We start from the raw sequence: 27971 nt of genomic DNA on the forward strand, positions 1-27971 counted from the left end.
CTTCCTCTTAGAGGAAAACATAGGAAGAACACTCTTTGACATAAATCACAGCAAGATCTTTTTTGATCCACCTCCTAGAGTAACAGAAATAAAAACAAAAATCAACAAATGGGACCTAATGAAACATAAAAGCAAAGGTAACTACAAACAAGACGAAAAGACAACCCTCAGAATGGGAGAAAATATTTGCAAATGAAGCAACTGACAAAGGATTAATCTCCAAACTATATAAACAGCTCATGCAGCTCAATATTAAACAAATAACCCAGTCCAAAAATGGGCAGAAGACCTAAATAGATATTTCTCCAAAGAAGATATACAGATGGCCAAGAAGCACATGAAAAGCTGCTCAACATCACTAATTATTAGAGAAATGCAAATGAAAACTACAATGAGGGGCTTCCCTGGTGACGCAGTGGTTAAGAAGCTGCCTGCCAATGCGGGGGACACAGGTTCGAGCCCTGGCCAACGAGGATCCCACATGCCATGGAGCAACTAAGCTTGTGCTCCACAACTACTAAGCCTGAGCTCTAGAGCCCGCAAGCCACAGCTACTTAAGCCCACAACCCTAGAGCCTGTGCTCCACAACAAGGGAAGCCACCACAATGAGAGGCCTGCGTACTGCAATGAAGAGTAGCCCCCGCTCACCGCAACTAGAGAAAGCCCGCACACGGCAGCAAAGACCCAACACAGCCAAAAATAAATAAATTTATTTATTAAAAAAAAAAAAAACTACAATGAGGTTAACACCTCACACCAGATAGAATGGGTATCATCAGAAAATCTACAAACAACAAATGCTGGAGAGGGTGTAGAGAAAAGGGAACCCTCTTGCACTGTTGGTGGGAATGTAAACTGATACAGCCACTATGGAGAAGAGTATGGATGTTCCTTAAAAAACTAAAAATAGAACTACCATATGACCCAGCAATCCCACTACTGGGCATATACCCAGAGAAAACCATAATTCAAAAAGACACATGCACCCCAATGTTCATTGCAGCACTATTTACAATAGCCAGGTCATGGAAGCAACCTAAATGCCCATTGACAGACAAATGGATAAAGAAGATGTGGTACATATAGACAGTGGAATATTACTCAGCCATAAAAAGGAATGAAATTGGGTCATTTGTAGAGACGTGGATGGATCTAGAGACTGTCATACAAAGTGAAGTTAAGTCAGAAAGAGAAAAACAAATATCGTATATTAACACATATATGTGGAACCTAGAAAAATGGTACAGATGAACTGGTTTGCAGGGCAGAAATAGAGACACAGATGTAGAGAACAAACGTATGGACACCAAGAGGAGAAAGTGGCAGGGGGTGGTGGTGGTGGGATGAATTGGGAGATTGGGATTGACATGTACACACTGATGTGTATAAAATAGATAACTAATAAGAACGTGCTGTATAAAAAATAAATAAAATAAAATTCAAAAAAAAAAAGGAATCTTCCTGCCAGTGCAGGGGACACAGGTTCAAGCCCTGCTCAGGGAAGATCCCACATGCTGCGGAGCAACTAAGCCCATGTGCCACAACTACTGAGCCTGCGCTACTGAGCCCGTGTGCCACACTTCTGAAGCTGTCATGCCTAGAGCCCATGCTCTGCAGCAAGAGAAGCCACTGCAATGAGAAGCCCACACACCACTCTGAAGAGTAGAGACCCGCTCGCTGCAACTAGAGAAAGCCCGCGTGCAGCAACGAAGATCCATTGCAGCCAAAAATAAATAAATTTATTTTTAAAAAACCCAAACTAATCTCAGGGGTAACCAAGCACCAGGCATGCCCACTCTAGGCAGCTGTCTACTGAAATAATAATTCCAGGGTGCCCTATTTAGGCACAGTTTGGATCTGAGATTATCTGTTTAATTCAGGATCTGCAATGCCATCTTAGCCCTCCCTAAAGCATATCTTGAGTCACTGGAGAAGATAGAATTGACCCAGTTTTTCAGTGACCTCCAGACCACCTGTGTTCAATAGGTCAGCTAGACTGCCCATACCATGCTGAACTGGATTTCAGGAATAGACCTGCATTTCAGGGTCTTCCTGGGGCTACACTGCACTTGAGAATCAATGGGACAATTATTGTCCACTGTTTACCTGCCCATATATTGCTATATTGTCAAACATTCCAACTTCCAATGTTATGTGACTAACCAAGAAAACATTGCTGATAAACTCTCTCCACTTTCCTTCTTAAAAAACAAACTGTTCTGGTCCCGCTGACAGTGATGGAAAGGTGAGTTAGATATTAGTTCAAACTCTGTCAAGTGAGTTAGGCATTCCCAGACTGCTCATTACCTCACAAAGAGCGTTAAGAACTAGTTAACCTTTTTTTTTTTTTAAAGAACTATTTAATAAATCACTCTCAAAGGATGGCTTAGGTAGGTTGGTTTGGCATATACAGGACCTCATAAAATGCCACCTCCTTCACATAGCCTTTTCTTGCTAACTAGAAAGTGATACAGCAGCTTCCTCCCCTAAGACCAGCTCATACAATCACTAATGGACATGGAAATGTATATTCAATTTAAAAAATTGTCATCTAAGCTAGATGTACCTTTTATGTTGTAAATTCTATGGCTGCCTCTCTGTTCATACTTACATATACATGTATACACAAATACATGTAATGAATAATTTTTGAACTCTAGACCTTATTTTCAACAACAACGTAATGACATATATTCAAACTAGTATTTGGGAAGTCATTTTCCTGGAAAGAAATTCATATACACATACATACACATATATGCATGCAAAGATGCACACACACATACACACGTATATTTGTGTGTGAGGGCAAGAGTTGGAGGTACTGACTATGGAGTAAGTTCAAAGCCACACAAGAAAGCCAGCTTTGCTATCTTATCTTTATATCTCATGTTGGAAATTCTTTAGGAATCAGCAATTTAACGCTGACATTTTTTGAGACCCATTCATTTGCGAAGTTTGGTTGGCAATGGACAGTAAATTGTTGTAAATTCTGATAATTCACTGCACAACAATTGAATATCTATGGGTAGTGGGTTGAAAAGACAATTTTGGGCTAGGCTGTGGAGAGGGAAAACAGAAGCAAAACAATGAAAGCCCTTGGCTGTTCTCATTGCAATACAGAGATCCAGAGACTCGCTGCTTCAAAGTCAGGACTCTCAAAACCAGGAAACTTCATGAAGAACTCACTTAGAAGATAAACCTATGTCCAAGACCTCCAAGGAAGCAGGGACAGGAGAAAGAGAACCTAGAAATGGATCAGAAGGTAAGTTTAAAAGCTCCCTCTTCCATGTTTATGTGTTTTTCATTGTAGGGAGCATCAGTAGGAGGAGGTAGGAGCATTTAGAAGGGTGAGTAGGCATATTGCTGAAATTTAGTATGTCTGACATGGATTTTGGAAAGCAAATAACACCTGGGAGTTTTGATAATTTGAGAAATCTCTTATTCATACCTACATATCCTGCTATGTTATTGTATCTGCATGTTTCACAGTTGAATGTATTTAACTGTATACTGTATAATGTATTTCTGATGTATATTTGTTTAGCTACTGTCTCTACACTAAAGAGACAGTAGCTAAAGCTCTACACTATGTAGAAGAGAACAGCCATATGGCAATGTCAGAACATGCCATTTTCCACTGCTTAGCTCGGCATTCAGGGTCCTCCACAGCATAACTTCTACTTTAGAGTCTTCCATTACTTCTCTACATACACCTTACTTGACCTAAACCAGATTAATCTTCATTCCTCAAACATGCCACACACTTTCCCACCCCTATGTGATTGCTCATACTATCTACTAATCCTGGAATGCTCTTCCCCCTGTCATTTCTGGATCTTAAAGTTGTATCCAAAATTCACTCAAAAATGCTGTGTCCATGCTTTGGATTCAAGATGGCTGACTGAGCACACACATTTATTTCCACCTTTCTCAAAATCCTAATAAATTTTATGAAAAAGTTATTAATAGTAACAAATGACAAATCAATAACAGGAATAAAAAGAACTTGATACATAGTATCTACTAGAAAGTCTATACAAAATCTAATTTACAGTGAAAATAAGTGCTTTAATATACCTAGAAATACACTTATACTATTAATGTGCAAGACCTATATAACAAAAACCATAAAACTTTAGTAATGGATGTAAAAAAGAATCTGGATGGGAAGATTACATTATCAAGTATCAATTCTTGCAAAATAAATCTACAAATTCAATGCAATTATTAAAAAAGAATCCAAAGATAATTTTCATGGAACTTGATAAACTAATTCTCAGTACTTCTAAAAGAACAAAAGTATAAGAATATCTAAATGAATTTTAGAAGAATGAAGGAAGCTTGCCCTACAGATATCAAAACATACAAAAGAGGTACAATAACTAAAACAGTGTGATACTGATTTAGGAAGAGTCAAATAGATTAATTGAATAAACACTTTTTAGGGAAATTGATAAGCCACTTCTAAAATTTATGTAGAATATCCAAGACAGGTAGAGCCAAAACTCTCTTACAGGTAATATGGTGGGAGGACTTGCTCTTCCAGACATCAAGGCAGATCATAAAGCTACAGAATTACAACAGTGTGATATTGTAGACCAGTGGATAGAATAGGGAGTCCAGAAAGAACTCATACATGTATGGATAAGATTGATACCAGAGGAGGAATTTCATCAGTGGGGAAACAATGGAATTTTTAATAAAAGGTACTGGCATAATTGGCTATCCATATGCAAAAAATAAAATTAGATCTCTTGTTCATTATATAAAAAAAAATTTCCAGATAGGTTAAACACAAATATGAAAGGTAAGACTCCTAGTATTTAGGAAAGTATACAGGAACACATCTTCATGATCTTAGGGAAGAATTTTTTTTTTTTAATTGGAGTATAACTGCTTTACAATGTTGTGTTAGTTTCTGCTGTACAATGAAGTGAATCAGCTCTATGTATACCTATATCCCCTCCCTCTTGGACCTACCCCCCCCCCCATCTAGGTCATCACAGAGCACCGAGCTGAGCTCCCTGTGCTATACAGCAGGTTCGCACTAGCTATCTACTTTACACATGGTAGTGTATTTATGTCAGACCTAATCTCCCAATTCATTCCACCCTCCCCTTCCCCCTCCGTGTCCACATGTCTGCGCTAGTCACAAAGGAGAAAATTGATGAGGTCGACTACATGAAAATTAAGAACTCCTGTTCATCAAATGTCAGTGTGAAACTAATGAAAAGAACCACAGAGAGAGGAAGATATTTACAACATATATAACCATCAAAGGATTAGTATCCTTTATAGGATACTATAGATCAATGATCGGGGGCCAAGAACTCAACAGAAAAATGGGCAAGAGAATTAAACAGACACTTCTCAAAAAACAACAAAACATCCAAATGTCTAATACACATAGGAAAAAGAGTTCAACTTTACTAGTGTCATGGAAATGCAAATTAAAACCACAAGATTACATTATTTCACACCCATCAGACAGATGAAATTTAGAAAGCTTAATCTTAAGTGGTGGCCAGGTTAAGAGCATACATGTAAAGAATGTAAAAAATTCTTATCAATTTACATGATAAGAATGTAAATTGGTACCAACATTGGAAAACAGGTAGCATTATTTAATAAAGTTGAAGATAAGCATACTCCTCGACCTATAATTTACCTGCCTACTTACATACTCTGGTCAGTTAATTGTCTGTGAGTACCAGAATACACATGCAACAATGTTCATTTCAACTTTGCTCTTAACTGACAAAAGCTGGATATACTCAGTTCCTCCTCACCAGCAGAATGGATAAATAGAAGTATTGTCATATTGTACAATAATTAAATTATTACACAATAATAAACATTATTATATGATAATATACAATAATAAAAGTAATGACATTAAGTGAAAAGTTAAGTTATAAAAATTACATACAGCATGAATCCATTATATAAAATTTAAAAACAGACAAAACTAAACTATATTGTTTAGGAGTGCATACAGAGGTGGCAAAACTAAAAATAAAAGCAAAGACATTCTTACTCTCAAGGTCACGACAGAAATGACCTTTTTGTACCTGAGTGATAGTTATATAAATGCTCACTTTACCACCATTTGCTAAACTGTACACATAAGCTTTATACAGTTTTCCATATATTATACTTCACAACAGAAACAAAATTAAAGTAAAAAACAAAAAAAAAACCCAGAAAGTAAAAGGAGAACAAAACAAGAAAAAACACAAGAGACTAGAAACAGACATCCATGTTAATTCAACAAGTGCTAAAAGTGGCATTTCAAATTCAATTTACTTGTTAAGTAGAGTCGAAACTGGAAAGAAGAGATTGCCTGATTTGACTGCATATGGATTTAAAACATCTTTATGGCCACACACACCACAAACAACTTGGAGGAAATACGACACACAGAAGAAACACATGGCCAATAGCTATAATATATTAAGAATGACTGGGGCTTCCCTGGTGGCGCAGTGTTCAAGAATCCACCTGCTAATGCAGGGGACAAGGGTTCGAGCCCTGGTCTGGGAAGATCCCACATGCCATGGAGCAACTAAGCCCGTGTGCCACGTCTACTGAGCCTGTGCTCTAGAGCCCGTGTGCCCCAACTACTGAAGCCCATGCACCGAGAGCCTGTGCTCCGCAACAAGAGAAGCCACTGCAATGAGAAGCCCGCACACTGCAACAAGGAGTAGCCCCCGCTCACCGCAACTAAAGAAAGACCACACGCAGCAATTAGGACCCAACACAACCAAAAATAAATAAATAAATAAAATTAAAAAAAAAAAGAATGACTATAAATCAGTATAGGTGGGGAGATATGGGCCAATAATACACCGAATAAAAGATACAAATGGTCGATAAACATATGAATAAATAACCAACTTTATTAGTAGTTGGTAAAGTGCAAAATAGAATAAAATATATAATACGCAGGAAAATTTAAAATACAATGTAATTATTTGTGCAATTATATATTAAACTTATTAAATTATAAAATAATTACAAAATATAAAAATTAAGGGGGTTATTAAAGCCTGAGTCTCCTTCTAGCTTTACCTTTCTTAGTGTATGACTTACACCCTCATGCTCTGCCCCCGGACCTTACATCTGTGTCCCAGGCCTAGAGAAGGGTGGAATGGCAAGAGGAAAACAGTACGTGCCTGCTGAATCTGACCCTGCTCCTCAGTAAAATCATACCTTTCCCAGAAGGCTTATTCTCTAGAATTACACTTAAATCTTATTGGCAAAACTATGTCACCTTTTTCCCCTAACATTTAAGGAATTGAGGAGGAATGTATTTTTTAAATTAGCATATTTCTGTCCCAAACTAAATTGCAGTTCCGTTAAAAAGCAAGAAGTGCTTAGTCAACTCCTGCTGCAGGATGGAAGCACCTAGAACAGTGCCTGCTACATTGTACATAATAAATATTAGTTAAAGAAATGGGAATTTTCATATTGTAATCTACATAATCCCCAGAATGACAGTGAGGGTCATCAAGATGAGATCTGAGTACCAGGAAATTAGGTCGGATAGAACAAAAGGCTCCCTGAGAGATCTAAGATGAAATGGATATAACTATAAAATGCTACTTGATGTCTTTGAAAACACCAAGAGCAGATTTAGACAGAAAGTTTGAGGTAGTGATAAGCCTCTAGAATTGTGCTGTTAACACCATAACCACCAGCCCCATGTGACTATTTAAGTTTAAATTAAACAAAAAAATATATAAAAACTCAGTTGTGCAGTCATGTCAGCCATATTTTGAATTCTCAATAACCACACGTGGCTGGTGGCTACCATCTTGGTGGTGCTGGTATAGAACTTTTCCATGACTGCAGAGAGCTCTATTGGATACTGCTTATCTGGAAAAATGAAGCCGATGGAGAAAAAAAAGGAGAGACAGAAAACAACAACAACAGCAAAAAAAACTATCAACTTGCAGAAAAACAAACCCTTGTGCAGGAAAAGAAAAATAATCATAATATATATATGGGGTTCAGCTATGAATGGCCTTTTGCTAATCATAATAACATAAACATTGAATTCTGAATTACATAAATAGAACATTATTGGGAGGATAGAGATGGGGGATGAAGCTTGTGTCGGGTGAGAGTGGGGGTTATATAAAAGAGAACTAAAGCCTGATCTTCCAAGGTGGGAACCTGACAGATAATGCCAATGACTGGAAAACTCAGAAAAGAATAATATAGACATTTTGTTAAATGTGTAGAGATAAATAACAAAAGATTCAGTTAAAAGGGTTAAAATTATTGTTTCCAAGGTGGGAAAAATAAAGGAATAGTGGAAACAGGAGGCACTGATTTTAATAACAAGCCTTGCAAAACTATTTGATTCTTAAATGATGTGCAGATAAAATTTGGTTAAAATAATTAATAAAATCAAACTGCAGCAACAAAAACTCTTTTACAATGCCATTTCCTCCATCAAATCTTTTCTGGTCCCCAGACGTGCCACTTCTATACTTTGATATTTCAGAAAGCATCATCTGAAGCTCTGCTATTGGTACCTCACTGTACCCTGCTTTGTTTTGTAGCCAATTATATAGGCTCATAGCCAAACTCCTATGGATTCATAAATTCTGAGACTAACTACCTACTGGTTTCAGAAGTTTCACAATATTTTGGTATTTCAGTCTAATATAAAGAGTAAAGATTCCAATAAAATGTTTAAAGATGTAATAATAATTTAAAAATAATAATAGCTAACATTTATTGAGCACTTACTATGTATAAGGCATATGATAAGAAGCTACCAATAGATCAAGGTGTCAACTGATTCTTTTTCCACAGAAGAGGCCGTTGATAGGCCAGAAAAATAGAAGTGCTCTCTTGTCTCGAGGGCATAACTCCAGATAAGCATTAATCTATGCCTATTTTTTACTTTTTAAAAGGCCCGTATTATTTTTCAATTTAACACCATCTTTTAAAAAGTACATAATGAATAGTAAGTCATAATTCTACTTTGCAGCTGCCAGGTGAATGATCTCATAATCCACACAAATATTCCTTGGTCATAAAACCTGTGGAAACAAAAGGAACAGGTATAATTAATTCAGATGATAAAATGATGTTCAAATTTTACCACCATATGAATCATGGAAGGGGGAGAGATACGTATGTTTGAAATGTGACATTACTTCCTAACATTTAACCAAAAAGAACTATAATAATATGTTTAGTTTCAAATCCATATCAAGATGTGAGTGACCCGTGGGGTTTTTGCCTTAATACAGGGAAGTGGAAAGGGATTAAATCAGTGAAAATTGATTTCAGGTAGAAAATTGTTGGATGAGTTTTACGAAGTCAATGTCTTACACTCTGACTTGCGTAATAGAGCATTATCTTCTAGTAATTTACTGATTTCCATTTTATCTGCCCTTGCTGTTCAGAAATTGAACCCTTTTGTGCCTGCATTCACACTTTGCTTCTAGGAAGCATTTGAGTAAATAGAAAATCAATAACCCAGTTACATATGAGAGGCTCTGCATTCCTAGCAGCTAGGCATGCTTAGAAAGGGAGAAGGTGATGAACATGATCTTGGCATTCTCCCCACCTGGTTTAGTAATAGAAAAATGATGGGGCCTAATCTCTCTAATTACGCCCTGTGGATACCTTATCTAGTGTCACCATCAAGTATTTTCACCAATCACTTCATTTTTATCACATTTTTAAAAATTGGTTTTGCCAACTTGATGTTTTCTGGATCTTATCCCCGTTTCTTTCACATTAACACCTGTGACTTACCTGTGGCTCACCTGGTGAGCTGTATATGAGCGAGCATAGTTATCTCCATGAAGATTGGAAAATTGACAGGAAGAAAGTTGCAGAAAGCTTAAAGCCCCTCAAAGTCATGCTGATTTTCTTCTAAATTCTTTTGCATGAATATGGTATTAAACAGAGCTGTAGGAAATGAGAGATTAAACATAAATTTGAACCCCGTACTCTGGAAGTTAGGTAAAATTCCATTACATTTGAATACTTCTATGCAAGCAATTTGTTACCCTTTATCCTTTAGTGGAATTGATGAACAGGTGGTTTTCAGAAGCTCACTCAGTATATTTAGCCTCTGAAATTTGAGCAACTCGAGATCTGATTGGCTGCTCTGGCCACATGATAATTCGGAGCCCAGGCTCCTCGCTGGCTCTTGCCTGGGGTTCTCAGGAGGGGAGAGTTGGGAGAGGCTTTGCTGCTGAGGAAATTTATTTGGTAGATTGAAGGTAAGGCCAATTTACGGCTTTTTCTGTAATATTCTTTCAGGAGTTGTTCCACAACTTCCTTTGAAGTATTTTCCAAAGTTTGGGTTGTAACTGGGGAAATGAGTGACGCAAATGTGACTAGGAAAGTCTGTAACCCCATTGCCCTACTCAGACCTTACTAATACGTGACATGTAGTGTGTGATTAGAGTCGAGTCCTATATTAACCAATTTATTGCTTGACTGAGTTGGCTCTGTTGTCTAACAATTTTTTTTCATTTTTTGCCTTTTTTTCCTAAATATATTAGTACAAAAAGGATCTATGTTCTACGTTCCTATATTTATCTGGTTCTACTGGGCTTCATTTGCCTCAGAAGGAGCGGCAGTTTTGCTAGCGTAACAAAACCAGCCACAGCTGGGGTATTGATTTACATGGCAAATATCTTTGGGCGAAGGGACAGCTGCTCCAAATCATCATCCACTTTTATCAAGGGAGAGTCCTACTCTCTGGCGTCAAACTAAGAAGGCCTTGGGAGATCCTTTTGCTAGTTCCTGAATTAGAAGCTTAGGCCAGAGACCCACCATCTCATATGTACTTCAATCAATGCTTTAACAATTTGTTATTTTTCAGGTTTGAACAGAGCTACAGAAACAAAAGAGAAAAAGCCACACAGGCCAATGGTGTTCGGGAAGAGAATAACCCCATTGCCTTGAGGTTTCTATTTTTTCTTTTAAAGTCCGTTGACAGATTTATTTTTATGTGTTCTAATTTGAAGCATAGGATCTATTGCATACAATGTAGTAGAACAGGATGGAGACCTAAGGCAGCCCTCCTAGAATTTGGATGCTACCAGGAAAAACTCCAACTTTTTCTGAAAGCCAAGCTGAACTTTCACTAAAATTTTTGCTTGAAATTTTACTTGAAAATACTGTTCTCCAGGTATCTGGAAATGTAAATACTCTGTACCTTTGAATCCAAACCCTTTACCTCCCTTACCTCAGCTTCCTTTTACAACTTTAGCTAAATTGATCATGTAGCTAGAAGTAGCAATACAAAACATATTCCTGCGGAATCAAGAGAAAGAAATTTGAAAAAAAAAAAGAAATTTGAAGGCTCAGATTTTTTAGACCTGTATTTAAATGTCTTTTCTCACTTAGCCTGCAAAAATATATGAATATGTGGAATGGATTAGCCTTAAATTCTGTTTTTAGAATGTTATAAGATGGTTTCAGTCCTGGGGATAGATTCTAATGTATTTTCTAGTGTATAGATTCTAATGTATTTTCATTCGTCTGGAACATGAAAAGTTTGTAGGTGCCACTACTACTCTGGGAAAATGGCAGATGACGAAGAATATGAGGAGGTGGTGGAGGTAAGATTTTTTAAAATCCTGACTCTGACAGCAGAGAATTTTATGTGGCGACAATCAAAATCGTGTAGGTGAACTAATCATTCGAAAAACACATTGTCTATTATAACTTCTCAAGGAGTCATCATTAAAGCGTAAGAAAGGAATATTTTACGTTCAGTTTCACTATAATTATGTGGGAGTAGAACTGAAAAGAAGTATCACTGTTTCCCACTTCTGCTTTTCTTTAAACTCTCAGGAAAAAAAAAAAAGTGTGGTGTAAAGACAGATTTTCATTTGTCTTCTGAAGTTACATTCTTCCCCACTTCCCAGACCCCATGATCAAAGGGACTGAGGGGATGAAGAGAAAGTTCTGAGAACTGAACTCTATTTCTTAGTGTCTGCACAGCCACAGAGGAAAAAGCTACTTACTCTTTGCTTCAATCAGCTAATTATCTACATATAGGGCGAAATGGACCAAGTGTTCAGAATAATATATATATATATATGAGCTTATAGACATATGGGAGATTTTATATATGTGTTTATGTGCACACACATACATATATAAAAGCAAACTCATGAGTTTATTTTTACTTGTCTCACAAGTGACAGCTGGAGCCACACTTCCCCACCAACTCCAATATATTTACCCAAGGGAACAAGACTATCTTTTGCATTTGAATTTTGAAAAAAAACAAAGATCATAGTGGGCATCTTGAAATATTCCCTCAAGATTATTGGTGGATATCTGACATGAGTTATAAAGTTGTTAATTGTTTATTTTATATATATATTTTATATTTATTTTATTTTATTTTGTTTTTATTATGTTGTGGGTTTTCTTTACCACCTCTTGCCTTTAGCATCCATGTAATACATTGCCATTGAATCTGAAGGTCCTTAATTACCAATTAACCATGATGATCTACACATGTGAAAATCTCTAAGTGCCCAAGATAGGTGGAGGCAGCTTTGAAAATCTGTGCTTTTTAATAAGAATGAAATTAACTTTAAGCGTTACCCAGAATCAAATTCAAATTGAACGTGCCAAAATTTGTCTTTGGAAGATTATTTTATGGAGCAGTTTATATTTAGGTCAAGAAAATTTTATTCTACAAATAAAATTGCTTTTATTACTGAAGGATATGAAGAAGAAGGAAAAGAAAAAAAAAACCCAGACTGAGACTCATTCAATATAATGTTCAACTTATCTGGTTTAAATGCCAAAGGTCTTGTCTTCAGTGTTCAATATTATCACTAGTGCATTTTACATACGTCCCTGATGGTCAGAATAATCACTATGAAGCACTAGCACAATTATAAATTAAATTGCCTTTCCTATGATGGTAATACCAGGAATACTTTTTAGCCTCCAACTTAAGTATACCTTGTCTTTCTTAAAATAATTGTGTTCATTGGTCCCTGGAAATTGTCCTTAGTGCTGGATTTGATGGATTTAACTAGATGTCATAAAAATGGAGGAGGCTATTTTTAGGCATCTCACCCTTGCCATTTTGTTCCCATTACTGCTTCTGGGTCTGACCAGCAGGTGATATACTAATAGACTTTCTGCCAGAGAGAATTGAACCAAGGTCTCTCTGACCTCAAAAAAGATGCCACGAGAATGGGATGGTGGCAGATTTAAGAAAATGGGCAGGGAAGAATTCACAAAACAGACAGGAACTAGCTTTAAAAATATAACTCCTGGGGATCTTGGACAACTAAACAAAATTGTACTGTCATTCTGTACTCAAACTTAAACTTGGAAAGAAAGGAAAAGGCAGAGATGTACTATCTAATTAGTGGCACAGCTCTAAAAAAAAAAAGAGATTTGGCATGTAAGTTAATGCCAACCATTTGGATAATGTTGCCTTTTTTGGTAAGCTTTTTTCTAAGACATGTTTACTAATGATGAGAGCCCAGTAAAGGTAAAATTTGATGGCTACCAAAGAGCTGCTTTTACTTGGATGCTAAGAAAATCCAAAATATTTGTGAATCACTCACTTTCATTTAAAATTTCTTTTCAAGTCACTGATGTTTTGTGTGGCCAGAAAAATGGTTCCATGTAGATCAGCATCAAACAGCATTTCCTAAAGTGTCCAAATGATAGTTCCCAGGTGATGAAGGCACAGCACACAAGAGATTCTCTGTCCTGTAAGAGCTTGTGATTTATGTTGCTATGTGTAAGGGCACAGAGACAGAATTAGATTTCAAATTTTTAAAAAATAGTACAGGAGCAAAGAAAGCACAGGAGTGGGGGACATTAAGCAAGTTTTATGCTAATTTTACTGCAAGTGAAACAGACCATGTGGCCTACTGACAATGGTTAAGTAATTTGATGAGAGTTCATTGAACCAAGGGCAAAAGAAAGGCCCCCAAGAGGGATTTTGCCTTCAGTGTTTTTTCCTCCCCCCAAGAATATGTTTTGGTGGTAAAGAAAAAATGAAGCATAAAATGTTATACATTTTGTTAACTGAGAAAATGAACCAAGTGTTTCATTTTTATCCCTTTCCTTGTATGCCTCGGCCTAAACTAGTCTTTCCTTCTGTTCACCCAGCTTTGCTGGGTGATGCTGGGGGCAGGATTCCACTCTCCTTAGCATCTGAAACAAAATGTCAGCCAGCTCCTATCCACGTCTATTTATTGCTAGTGATGTCAGAAGTAGCTCAAAAGTAGATTTGACTTCATATCCAGCCTGCGGGCACCTCAGAGCCATCAGTGGCAAATCGCTGCCTAACTTTCCCACATTTTGTTGATGAGGAATTTCTCCGTAGCAACCCTTTCAGGACCATCATGCTACTAGAAGCAATTTGCCCATCACTCCAGAAGAAACTCTTATTACTTAGTACTCAGGGTGGTATAGGGATAATTGAGATGTGTCTGTGCTTTCGGACCTATCATTTCCATGATAACAATATTTTAAAATTTTATTCACACTGAGGTTTCTGGTTTTCTTCTTTTTTATTGTTAGTCAGCAGTGAGTTTTATCACAGTTCCTCTCTGCCAACCCACACACTCAAGATATTGTTATTATATTCTTTTCTCAGCAAACTCTATCTAGGGTACCATAAGAAAAAAATTTTACTTGTCTCAAGTGAAATAGCTTCAGCAGAGAAATAGCCAGCATCAGACACTTTCCTCGTCATTCTGTCTGCATCTCCTTGTCCAGTCTGAGGGCTTTCACTGTAGCTACCCTGATGTTTCACATAGTTGGAATGCGTTCCAAAATGTGAACAGCCTCCCTCATCTACGTCCTTCCCACAAATATTGAAAACCAACTGGACTAGTGAAATAAGCCAAGTGGTTCTACTGAGGCAGAGCAGAGGTGATTTCTGCTTTAGTTCTCATGATAACTTTGTTCTCTATTTATAGTATTACACAGAGGAGACAGTCTATGAAGAGGTGCCGGGGGAGGTAAGACCCAGCCCACACCTGCACGAGCTGCATGCTCATTAAAGCAGAGGGAGCCTTCTCCTCTCTCAGACTCCCAGGGCCACCGAGCTGGCAAAAGGGAGAATCTGGAGGATCACTCACCTGTGTGCCCAGCAGCCGGTGTTAAAAGAATGAACGTTACCTGTTTTTACTATTCAATATATCCAAGATGGCTAGGGATGGTTTCCCCTGTTACTCGTATTGTATTTTTGGTGTAGGTAATGCTTATTAGAATGACGTCATTGGCTATCACCACTCTCTGACTGCAGCAAAGGTATTGCCTTGGACTTGTGATTTGCACGGGGACCAACAGTTTTATTGTGTACTGTCATAACTTCTGGGGCGCCAGCTCTGCCAAAAGAGATGGCACCTCCAAGCTTTTGTTCTTGATGATACAATAAAATGCTACTTAGATTTTGGCACATTAGGAATTCTGAGAAAGTCATTTCCATAAATATTCCAAGTTGGAACTTTTTTTTTCAAGCTCTCTCATGCTTCATTTTCTGCATGGAGCTGTTTCTCTTGAGCATGACAAATAGTGATATGGGTGGCTAACCCTGAAGCCTGCATAAAAACTAACATCTGTAGATGTTGTAAATTGGTTAGTTTCTCACCATCAACCATACATCAGTAGTAACAGGCAGAGAGCAACCTATTAACAGTGATCTGACAAGAGTAGAGGTAGTTGTCATAGATGTACAATTTCCTTATCATTTAGGTTTCTATTTTCATAATTGATGCTGGAACCCTTCCTTTGGTACAGATGATATAAGCTGTGAAGGAAATTTTACTATGAGATGGATTGAAGATTTAACTACTTATCTTCTTTTCTTACATACTGTATTTTTAACCTTGGACTAAACCCAAACTTTGGACCTTCGTTTCTTCCACTATAAAGCCTGTTGTAAGAAACAACTATCTCCCACCTACCACATACGTAGGACTGTTGTGAGGCTAACCAATTACCCCATTATGTTGTCATCATTATTCTTGTCTACCTAAGCATTTATTAGTGTAAATGGCACTCCAGTTCACATTAATTTTTTTAAAACATCTTTATTGGAGTATAATTGCTTTACAGTGTTGTGTTAGTTTCTGCTGTATAACAAAGTGAATCAACTCTATGTATACACATATCCCCATATCCCCTCCATCTGTGTCTCCCTCCCACCCTCCCTATCACACCCCTCTAGGTGGTCACAAAGCACCAAGCTGATCTCCCTGTGCTAACTGACTAAGCCAAAAGATGGTAATCACTTGTAATATTGATGTGATTCATTTTTTCAAGTTCATCATTCTTTGTCTCGTACTACAGAATGCTTAAAACACCTGCAGAACAAGCAACCAACTTTTTCTTAGAATCATTTAAAAGTTAATATTAAAGTCAAGAATTTGAGCTTTATTTGATTGTCTTCATTTTTTTGTTCCCTGATCCCAGTTTGCTTTTACTTTACCCATGCAGTTTAAGAAGATTTTTAAATGTTTGAAAATATTTTTATTTTTGATTTTTATCCTATCTTAAGGTGTTCCTTTAGGCAAATGGAATTTTAAGGTAATGTTGCAAGTCAGTAAAGAGTAACCATTTTATTCCATGCAATCTGACACAATCAGCATTCAGATTTATGTCACACAATATGCCTTCACATGAATATAGCATGTGAGTTCCTGCTTTGGCCTGCTTTAGATATGGAGAAGTAACACCAGGGATATCAGTCTGACTTGAAGTTAGAATAATGTATATCAAGACTATGGTATCTCAGTTTTTACTTTCGTAACAATGTTGCCAAATTTTGACATAACTGCATGTCAAATTTTCAGACAGTAACAGAAATCTATGAAACTACGACAACAAAGACATCTGACTATGGGCAAACAGAAACTTCCAAACCGGCACTGGCACAGCCAGTACCAGCAAAGCCGATGGGGAGGAAGAGAATCGTTCGAAAGAAGGTGGACTCTTCAAAGTTCATGACCCCTTACATTGCACACAGTCAGAAAATGCAGGATCTCTTCAGCACAGTAAGTCTCAAACAACTTCTGCTTATCTGGTTTTATTATTGAGAAATTACTGATCTCAGCCAACTCTGTTTTGGATGCTGGCTGGATTTTGTTTCTCAACCATGTATGAGACAAAACTTATTGTACAGAAATATAATGTCTTGTAACTCTTGAATTCTGCTTTCAGGTAATTTACTTGCACCATTGCAGCATCAGGGGAAGCATCCTTATTGAAATTTTCCCCACAAAATAAGTATAAGGCCAACTATAAAGCATTTACTGGATTTAATCACTCTTTGATAGCCAGTCTAGAATAATGAACTCATAGTTATAGATTTATAGATATAGATTTAGTTGAAATCAGTTCACAGAAGCTAAATAACACTTATCTACACTATGTCTGAGCATGATGCCCTTCAAGTAGACTAGCTAACAGTATATAACAAGGTCTCTAGGAGGTATAGTGAAAAAGAACGTGTAGTTGAACAAGCCAGGATCAGACTAAGAACTCTTCTGAAACTGAGGATCGGAATGTTTTACTGTACCTTGGAACAGCAGTTTTTTAACTGTGGCTGCACATTGGAATTCCCAAGGAGCTTTAAAACTACTGATGCCCAGGCTGTTCTAGTTTAATTGGTCCAGGCAGGCCTGGGACCTGTAGAGGAGGATTTTTAAAAGCTTCCCAGGCTCTAATGTGCAGCCCAGGTTGAGAATCACTGCTTTTGATGATCCCTGGTCCTTACATTTCCATGGACAGTTCCGTTAAGTTACACTGACTGGCAGCAGGTTTAGACCCCTTTGAATGGATCTCACTTGTTGATTTCCAGAGTAGACTGAGGTCTCACTAGATGACCTGATTGCACATCCTCTGGAGGTTTGAAAAAGATGAAAGGTACTCAGGGGAACATCGAATTATATAGGATTAATGCTTATGTCAAAAGCATCCTGTTGTGGTTGGCCAGTAAATATTCATTTCTGGTTGAGTGTTAACTACTGGGGACTATTTGGTAAATTTCTAGTTCAGATTATTGAATGATCTAAAATTTAGGTTTTCTAAAATTTAGATTTCTAAAAACAAGATTATCTTGCCTCTTTTATCACAGTCGTATTCAGCAAAGATAGAAAAATTTATTTGTCAATTTATTGCCATAAAAATCACATTAATTCAGACACTAATATTCAAGAATTTCTGACGGTCTGAACAAAATGTTGGCAAAGGTTTGTAATATTTTTACAGTGATTAGTAATGAAACCAATGTATAATTTAGATTGTTGACTATTCCACTTGAGTCTTCCTGAAGCATTAATAATGGTAAATTATGCATATTATTGTTAAAGCAAGAACTCGTATATTTAGCAGAAGTAATAAAATTGCATTCCTTTTTAAAATACTCATAATTTAGACTTCCCATTAATTCAGCTGGTGTCTCAGTTATCTAAATCACTGAGATTTAGCTGCAACTTCTGAACTGAATATTTTTGCATTGTATTAGCAATCAAATCTTTTCAGACTTGACTCAATTTCTATACTTATTTCCTAAAATTATTGAGGTTCCAGCTTTTTATGTGTGAATTTAGATGATAAAAATATTGAAAGAATCATTTTAGGGCATTTCCAAGACAATATTTTATAATAAAATTTCTACTGTCTCCAGTATTCAGCCATGTTTAGGAAGAACAATTAACATATCTATTTTAGTTTTTGTTGAGAATCAGGGTAGGGGACAAAAAGAGAGCTATTATAATTGATAATTGTTATAAACCTGCAAGATTAAAAAAATAAGATGGGGATGTGTGCATTGCCTGAAATTTCTGCTACTGTGTTGTCAGGGTTTAGGCTAATATCTGATATTCTTTTTAGAATAAATACAAGGAGAACTATGAGAAGGCAAAAGGACAGCCATATGCCATCACAACTGATACCCCAGAACTTCGCAGAATCAAGAAAGTACAAGATCAACTCAGTGAGGTGGGCTGCATTGCTAAAATAAAGGAGAGAGACATTTCAAATATATGCCTACTACTGGGAATTTGAGGGCTTTAAATAGATGTGGAGAGAATAAGGGGTCGAATTACTATGAGCCAGTCCAGAAATCTAGAGGAAGCAACGGCCATAGATTATGCTGCTGTAAATGTGAACCTAAAGAGATTTCTAAAAGCTTGGCTTAAAGGTGATATGAGATGGGAGTTCCAGCTCGCTGTGATCCTCCATACTGGAGCACAGGGCGGCTGAAATTTGCCTGGGAAAGCAGACACGCAGTAAATACAGGTGCTCTATAGATCTTTGGAGATCACAGTTTTCTACCTAAAATGCAGAAACTTGGCTTTGTGATGCAGACATAGAGTGATTGGGTCAGTGCTCTTTATTATAAGATATTCTTTAATATACTCATATGTTCATGCCTGTCATGAGTTCTAATTGTGCATTATTTTTGCAGGTTAAGTATCGAATGGATGGTGATGTTGCTAAAACTATTTGTCACGTAGACGAAAAAGCAAAGGACATTGAACATGCAAAGAAAGTGTCGCAGCAAGTCAGTAAGGTAAGGTCATGGGATGGATAGCTGGGGTACTAAATAGCATGTGCATTGTCTCTGCCTGGCCTTAGAGGAGAAAACTGGACTGGCCAGATCCTGCTCACCAGTCTCACTTGAACCCACAGGCATGGTGGGCTCTAACGGCAACACGTGTCAGGGAGGCTGCACAGGTGACTGAAGTGGCCGGTCAGAGCTATGGGGGTTGGAAAGCCCAGGCCATGCCACTCAGCTCCAGGCAGGTGCTGCACAGAATGCAGTCCCAGTGTCACCAGAATCTCTTATTTATTTTTTAAAGAAGTTGGGAGGTGAATTTTTATGAGAAATCTCCAAATTTCAAAGGTAGGCAACTAATTAAAACATTTAAAAAAATACCATCTAAGTCAAACACATCTACCATCCAAATTCAGTGAATGACTGACAGGTTGCAACCTTTGTAAAGAATCTCTAGAGAATCAGAATCATGATTTAGTTTACAAAATTAGGCTTTTCAAGTAAAAGCTTACTAATGCAGGCAAATTATCATGGGATGTCGACATGGTCAATGTTTCCATAATTGATGCTGGTGGCACATCAGCAGGCTTTGCATGAGGACAACTTGAGTTTGAAAGACTCTTCATAGTGCTCTCCTTTGTGCTCTAAATCCTCATGCCCTTGTGGGAGACATCAAGTCACAGGTCCTCTGTTCTTTCTGTCCAGGTTTTATACAAGCAGAACTGGGAAGACACCAAGGATAAGTACCTGCTTCCTCCTGATGCCCCTGAACTTGTCCAGGCCATCAAGAACACAGCTATGTTCAGTAAGGTAAGGGCCTCTGCTCTGTCGCCACTTCTATCTTCTCATGTCCTCCCACACGTCATGCAGAGGGATACCCCATAAACCCTGGCTAATCTGGAATATGGTTCCCCAACCATTTTGTGAGTAACCTTGAGACATGTGGGGCTACAGGGGTAGGGCTGGCCAGGAGGAACTGAGAAGAAAGCTCTTGGGCCAAGTAGAGGAGAGGGTCTGAACAACCGGGGAAAACAAAGATGCACCTGAGAGCCTGCTGTGAGATCCACAAAGACCCACAGAGTGTAGAGCCTGTGCTACACTTTGGATATTCCCAGCTGTCACTCTCATTAAAGCTTTAATTTTCTCACTCTTATTAAAGGTTTATTAAAGGTTTAAGCACAGCAATTATGCTAAGTGCTTCCTGGCTCCTTACATTTGCATTAGTACTTGCTGCAGGAGGCAGGTGCAGTTACAGAGGGGAGATGAAACAAAATCAGACACGTCTGCCCTTCTGTAAGTAAGACTTGTCAGGAGAAGCTGGAGAAGCTATTAATAAATATGACTTGGATTGAATGGAATTTGTGAATTCCACTTACCTTTGCTCTCACCTTGCCCTGGGTTCTTTATGCCATTGATGGATGAATTCAAAATTATATATTTCAAGTAAGTGTGTTCTCACGTTCTCATAACTTTCATTCTTCCCTGATTTAGAAACTTTACACTGAAGACTGGGAAGCTGACAAAACTTTGTTTTATCCATATAATGATAGCCCGGAGCTGAGGAGGGTTGCCCAAGCCCAGAAAGCTCTCAGTGACGTAAGTGCCGTGCAGTGTGCACATTTGGGAGTGTGGAATCAGGACACCTCGAATTATGTCTTCTAGCCAGAAGTTCATTGCAACTCCTCCTGTAAAAAAGACTAAGTGCTATTATTGTAAAGGAGTACATCTAGAATCATGATAATTTATGATGTCTAATTTAAATTAGATTTTATAATTTATATTACATATAAGTTAGTCTAATGCCCTCTTCTTACTGGTGAGGAACATGAGTCTAAGGTCACATAAGTAGTCAGTGGCAGAGCCCAGACCAAAAGCCTCATCTTGTGATCCTAAGACCAATGTTCTTTCCACTAGAGCATGTGTCCTTCTATCCCGCCGGCTGGAGTTAAGTTTTTCTGTGACATTAGAGTGGCATTTAAAAAAACTTATTGGGATTATAGCCACCTTCCCAGTTGTATTAAGGGAACAATGTTATTGAAGGATTTTGATTTGCTATCCTAATCATAAAGTCTGAACTGTGGTATGTCCCCTACTTCTGCACGGGGGACCTGACTACATACTTGTCCAAACATCTTGGTGTGGTTATCTCACAAAGAGCTCTCACCATTGAGTGTACATAGAGGATATTTCAGAGTTAGTGAAAAAAAAAAAAATTCAGCAGCCCCATTGGCCAGAATTTTGGTATCCTAGACCTTGAAATCTTTATTAGAGGAACTTAAAAGGCATAATAGAGCTCTTAGAATTGAGAGCAGCAGCAGCAAAGATGACCACTTGGGTCCAGCACTAGCCCTTGTTTTGAGGTACTTTATTTCTTGACCCCTTGATTTGCTAGAGGCCATACTGAAAATAAGACTGCTCTAGGCTTCAGGAAAACACTGTATTATAGAATGAGACATTGTCTTTCATTCAATAGACCCCTGAACCTCTTACGTTAAACATAGACTTAAGTCACTTGGCATCTTGAGACTCATTAGAATGCATCCTAGGATCCTATCTAGCCCTGAACTGAAGTTATACATACTCATTTGAAGGTATCTCCAACTTTTGAGCTCTATTTTTTAATTCCTATCATTTGATATCAACTGCAAGTTTAATAGACATATTTCTATCCCAGTTTGCATATATTTGATTAAAATATAGCACAGATATAATCCTATCCTTCCACAGGGTAAACTAGGAAGTAACGGAGGCATAACAAAATTTTAAGGCCTGCTAGTAAATGGCAGCAATTGTAATGTGTGGGGACCTTCTGCCTCTCTTTTAAGATTAGCTGTTTGGTTTTGAATCTCATAAATGTACAATGTTGTTGTGTGGCCTTTATCAAGTGATCAATAATTTTTTTTTATTGAAAGTCCATTATGCATGCATACCTGGCAGGATGAAAAAGTACAAGAAATTTTCATCCTTTCCCCCTGAGAATTTAAAACCAGGCTGGTAAGATGAAAGTGTTCTATAACAAACAACAAGACAAAAATTAACAAAAACAAAAAAGCCAAACCCAAACCCTACAGTCTAATATTTGCTAAGAGAAAGACAGGACATGTGTGAATAATCAGAGAAAGCCATGTGGAGGTGGTGATCCCAAGGGAATAGGTAGTGATGAACAGGAAAGGCATTTTGAGGAGAGAGAGTACTGGACAAAGGGACAGTAGTGAAATGAGTCTGGAGTTTCAGGGGACAAAGAAAGTGAATGCTTGCTGTGATAAACGATAATGGAAAAGAATATAAAAAAAGAATGTCTCTGTGTGTATAACTGAGTCATTTTGCTGTACAGCAGAGATGGGCACAATATTGTAGATCAACTCTACTTCAATTTAAAAAAATTGAAAAAAAAAAGAAAGTGAATGCTTGGGTGCTCAGTTAGGAAGGCACTTGTAAGAAACTGGTAGCAGGACCTTGAAAATCAGACAAAATAGCTTTGATATAATATGGTAGGCATTGAGAAGCATCATAAGATTTTGGAGAGGAAAACAACATGATAAAAGTAGAAGCTCAGGAGGCAGACAGCAGAAGCAAGAAGAACTACAGTCCTGCAGCCTTTGGAACGAAAACCACATTCACAGAAAGATAGACAAAATGAAAAGGCAGAGGACTATGTACCAGATGAAGGAACATGATAAAACTCCAGGAAAACAACTAAATGAAGTGGAGATAGGAAACCTTCTAGAAAAAGAATTCAGAATAATGATAGTGAAGATGATCCAGGACCTCAGAAAAAGAATGGAGGCAAAGATCGAGAAGATGCAAGAAATGTTTAACAAAGACCTAGAAGAATTAAAGAGCAAACACCTGAAAGTAGAATCTGGAGAAATTTTGATGGACCATATGGTGGATTGAGACAGGGAACATCATGATTTGTAGAACATTATTTTAGTAACACAGACAAATCAGAGGGATGGTGGAGACAAAGGAGAGGAAGAAAGGAATCTGAAGGTGGTATTTAAAAAAGTGTTAATGACATTAGATATTGGAGATAAAGGTGAGAAAGGAAACATCCATGAGTTTATGACAGACTGGTAGGCTGGGTGAATAGGGGTATAAGTGGTAAAGATGCCTTTAGTGAAAAGAGAAATAGAGTTGAGATAATGGAAGAAACATTCAGATCAAGGCATTTGATAAATTAGAAATTTAGTTCTATTGCACAGGTGTGATATCAGGACAAGAGATTAATATTTGAGTCACATAATTTTTAAAAACTGACAACTGTAGACATGAAAATGTATGAGGGAGGCAGAACAGTGTTTGGCCAAGGGCAGAGTTCTGAAGGACACCCACACTTAGGACACCTGGAAAGGAGCCAACAGAAGAATGACAGAACAAAGGTCAGAGAAGTTGAAGGGGAACCAGGAAATGCCATGTCATGTAAGCCTAGGGAGAAGTTTCCAAGAAGACTCTTAATCTCCAAATGTCTCCTTTTACCCACAAAATGGAGAGATGAAGGGTCACCTCCATGCCACTTTAGTGCTATGGACTTTGAACAATTAAAGTTGACCACATTTTTTGAGATATCTCAATAAAAGACATAATGAAGAAGAATTTATAATAACGAAGTAGAATCTTCCCATCCTTGCCTCAGAAAGACTTGGCAGTTGAGGTATGGCTTTTATTTTTGCTGCAGACCAAGTATCAGATTACCAGCATGCCTATTAATACTGTTGTCAGCACCATGAATTTCTACAGTTATTGGACACAGGGCCCCAAACAAGCTGTTGTCCACAAACATACCACTGGGTATGTTCATAGATTTTGAGCTAAGTGTTTGGTTTCAGAGGCTCTCTCTCCCTCTCTGTGTCCTTAACCCTACTTACCATGTTTTCCTTATTATCTAAGTAGAGACAAATGACTTTGCAAACACTGAGAGTCTTTAAGCTGATCCAGAGTAGCGAATTCTAACTAGACAGAATTCTGAACAAAGGTTCTTCAGAAATTAGGACTTCTAGATCTGATCTCTCAGAAAGTTCTTGACAGCATGTCATACTTAGTAAGCATTTCTCCTGGCAGAATGTTGCTTTCTCCTTAAGGACTTAGCTAGTCATGGAAAATACAGGTTGCCCTATGCCTAGAATAAGTCTTCACTTATTTAAAAGAAAATAAGCCATGGAATTAATACAAATACATTTTAAAATCTGTCTTTTATATCCCAATCGACTTAGTATTTGTGAAAGCGTTTATATAGGCACGAGGTAGATATTTTTAGAATAAGATATAGACTTGGTTAAAGTATGATGAAGATGATTGTGACCTTGGAACTATCCTACCTATTTACTTTATAAATAAGGATACTGCCACATGGAAGAAGAAATCATCTGTAGAAATCTCACAGCTGAGTAGTGGAAGAGCTGGGAGGATAATTCTCCTCTTCAGATCTCCCCCGATGGCCTCAGTTTGTAAAACACACATTCAGAAATCAATCATCAAACCCTCGCTCCAGTCAGGTACTAGACAGGGAACAGGGTTCCCAAATGAGAGGTTGCCATCCCAGAGCTCACAATCCAAGGTGGGACAGACTTGTAAACAACCAGTTACAGTGTCATCCGATAATTCCTTTAAAGGAGGTAAGGGCCAAGTTGAGTGAGATCCCAGGAGAAGGTCATCAAGACAAAAAAGGCTCAAGAGGTGAAATCGTGCCTGTCCTGAGACATGAAGAATGAGTAGCAGTTTGCAAGCAGATGGGGAGAGGGTGGAGTTGGAGCTTCCAGGGAAAGGGAACAGCATGTCTGAGGTTCAGAGGCATAAAAGGACCTTGTGTGTCTGGGGATCTGTGAATGTTCTGCATTGTTAGAGGCAGGGGTCAAGACTGGTGGAAGAAAAAGCCAGAGAAGTCAGTAGTGAAGAAAAAAGGGAGAACAGGAGCCAGGGGCATGCATAGTTAATGGGCACAGTGCTTATTTTAAGGTTCAAGAGGCCTTTTGTAGGCTGAAGGAAAGAAGCTAATGAAGGGGGGGCTGTTGAATCTGTAAGAAAGAAGAGGGGTGGCTTCTAGAGCTGGGTACCCAGGGCTACTGGAGTGAACAGCACCCCATGTGCAGGACTCATGCCCTGCAAGGGATGCTTCCTCTGAGCCATGCAGGGGCTGGGAGAGGCAGGGATGAGGATAGATAAAGGTAAGTGTGTAGCCTGTCTTTATGAAGGAGGAAGCTAAGAGGAAAATGGAGCGGATTGGACAGTGTTGGGGTTTCAGACGAGTCACTGGGAGTAGAGACTGACCAGAGACACAAAATGGGATGTTCAAGCTTCAGTAAAGGTGAAGTAGCAATTGGATACCATAAATGCAGAGTTTTGGGCACAGAGCACCAAGCAAGTAGCTGTTCACAGAACATACCATTGGGTAGACACATAGATTTCAACTAGAGGCTTGGGTTCCAGAGGTTCCCTCTCCCACCTCTGCACCTTCTTCCAGTGTCCCTTTTAACCCTGTTTATGGTGCTGTCATTACCTAATCCATAGAGTTGTGTGATTTTCCTCAGCAGCACTCAGCATCCTGGATATAAGAACAGCTGAAGTGTGTGCTTGACTTTTCCAGAGCTGGGAGTTTGTGAGCAGGTGTGATGTAAAGACAAGGAGATGGGAGTTGAGGGTGCTACTTAAGAGAATATCTTTAGTTGTAAATCATGGTGTGGAGACGAATGGAAGGGGATGGATGTAAGGCCAATAGTCTTGGAGAAGGAAGACTCAAAGGAATTGAAATCACTAGTAAAGCTGAGAGAAAGGGCCTGTAACATTTAAAAGGATAAATTACAGTACTCTAAAATGTAAGACTTCAAATAAAGTGGAAGACATAGCCTTTTCTAAAAAATGTCAACAAATGGAATGTGGGAAGTAGATTAATTTGCTATAGCTCTTGAGCATCCCTGTCTTTTATTTTGTCAGATTGCCTACAAAAAAGGTCACGCTGAACAGCAAACTCAATTCACATCTCTGCCGGATCCTCCAGATATAGAATTTGCCAAGAAAGTGACCAATCAAGTGAGCAAGGTAAGTAAATGGGGCTGGGACACTGTTTCCCTTGAAAACTCTGCTGAATAATCTCAGCCATCAGAGAAAGTAACTAAGGTAAACCTAAAAACGCAACACAAACACTAAGAGTATTTGTGTATATGACCGGAAAACTCTACAGCTAAAGAAACACATCCATTAACACTGTGGAACCATGTTAATAAATACTCAGCCAGCTTGATGACTCAGTGATTGATACATGGGAAAGTGTTTTGAGAACAGAACCCATGTCCTGATGTCCTTTGACATTTTGACTTATGAGAGGGATACTAACAGAGTAACCAAGTAACTGCAAATTTCCACAAAGGATCTGATTGTTTTAATTCAGTGCAGACCCTGTATAGTTTTATGCTCAGAGTCAGACTTGGAGAAAATAAGAGTGCATGAGTGGTCTCTCAGATGTAGTTTGGTTAGACAGCCCTGGGAAGTGCACCTCATAATTTTTAAGGCCCTGGCAAACAGCTTACTCTGTCTGTATTTAGTCTGGTAAACTAGCTCTGAGGAATGCAGCCCTGACAGGGAATGCAGAGAAACAGATGTTCAACTGATGAATAGATCCATGCTAAATTCCCATTTTATTTGTTTTGTTTTTGTTTTTTGTTTTTTGCGGTACATGGGCCTCTCACTGCTGTGGCCCCTTCTGTTGCGGAGCACAGGCTCCGGACGCGCAGGCTCAGCGGCCATGGCCCACGAGCCCAGCCGCTCCGCGTCATGTGGGATTCTCCTGGACCGGGGCACGAACCCGTGTCGCCTGCATTGGCAGGCGGACTCTCAACCACTGTGCCACCAGGGAAGCCCCTAAATTCCCATTTTAATTTGGCCCAAATCAGGCCACTTTCTTCTGGGATACTGCTGCTTTTAAATACTTTCCTTTGCCCTCTGTGGAGTTGACTGTCAGTTTGGTCTTCTGCTTGAATTGTGATGGGACGTCATGATTTCTATCTTGTTTAAGTATTTTGGGGGAAATTATGTCTCCAGTAAAGGAGAAGGAAGAAGATTACAGATGATGAAGTCTATTTAGCAATATTTTTTAGTGTCTGACATTGCAGATTACCTACTGGTGTAACCAAGGGCTATTTGGATAAAAGATCTAAGTACAGTAAATTTTCACTGATAGGAATACCGTGAACCTGAAATTTTGCCCAGGCAGGGCTAAGCAGATATTAACTTCAGAACTAACTATTCACAAAGAGATGGCCTCCTGAAAGTGTTGCTACTGTAAATAAGATTGGAGAGAAGGACAATTAGAGAGAAGGATGGTTATTTATTTATTTTTGGGGGGGAGAAAAATAAAAAATGGCTTTCAAGTAGTCATTTAGAAAGAAAAATGAATCTATTTTTAATATTTGCAACATTCTTTTACCTCGTTTGA

General features: G+C 38.3%; 1 protein-coding gene across 37 annotated transcripts in view; it reads left to right on the forward strand.

The window, feature by feature from the left end:
• The first annotated feature begins 10180 nt into the window (after positions 1-10180).
• Positions 10181-27971, forward strand: part of NEB (nebulin) — a 225507-nt gene continuing 207716 nt past the window's right edge. For 35 of the 37 annotated variants that reach the window (XM_067741963.1, XM_067741929.1, XM_067741933.1 and 32 more), the window contains exons 1-10: positions 10182-10256; positions 10865-10948; positions 11542-11606; positions 14958-14999; positions 16836-17036; positions 18877-18984; positions 19454-19558; positions 20249-20353; positions 21035-21139; positions 26474-26578. In XM_067741963.1, coding sequence (XP_067598064.1) covers positions 11571-11606; positions 14958-14999; positions 16836-17036; positions 18877-18984; positions 19454-19558; positions 20249-20353; positions 21035-21139; positions 26474-26578 — 807 coding nt within the window. In that variant the 5' untranslated portion in view covers positions 10182-10256; positions 10865-10948; positions 11542-11570. Of the gene's footprint in view, positions 10257-10864; positions 10949-11541; positions 11607-14957; positions 15000-16835; positions 17037-18876; positions 18985-19453; positions 19559-20248; positions 20354-21034; positions 21140-26473; positions 26579-27971 lie in introns of all 37 variants that reach the window. The other 2 variants (XM_067741962.1, XM_067741928.1) reach the window with 1 other exon arrangement.

This window comes from Pseudorca crassidens, chromosome 6, assembly GCF_039906515.1.
Source record: "Pseudorca crassidens isolate mPseCra1 chromosome 6, mPseCra1.hap1, whole genome shotgun sequence".
Lineage (NCBI taxonomy): Eukaryota > Metazoa > Chordata > Mammalia > Artiodactyla > Delphinidae > Pseudorca > Pseudorca crassidens.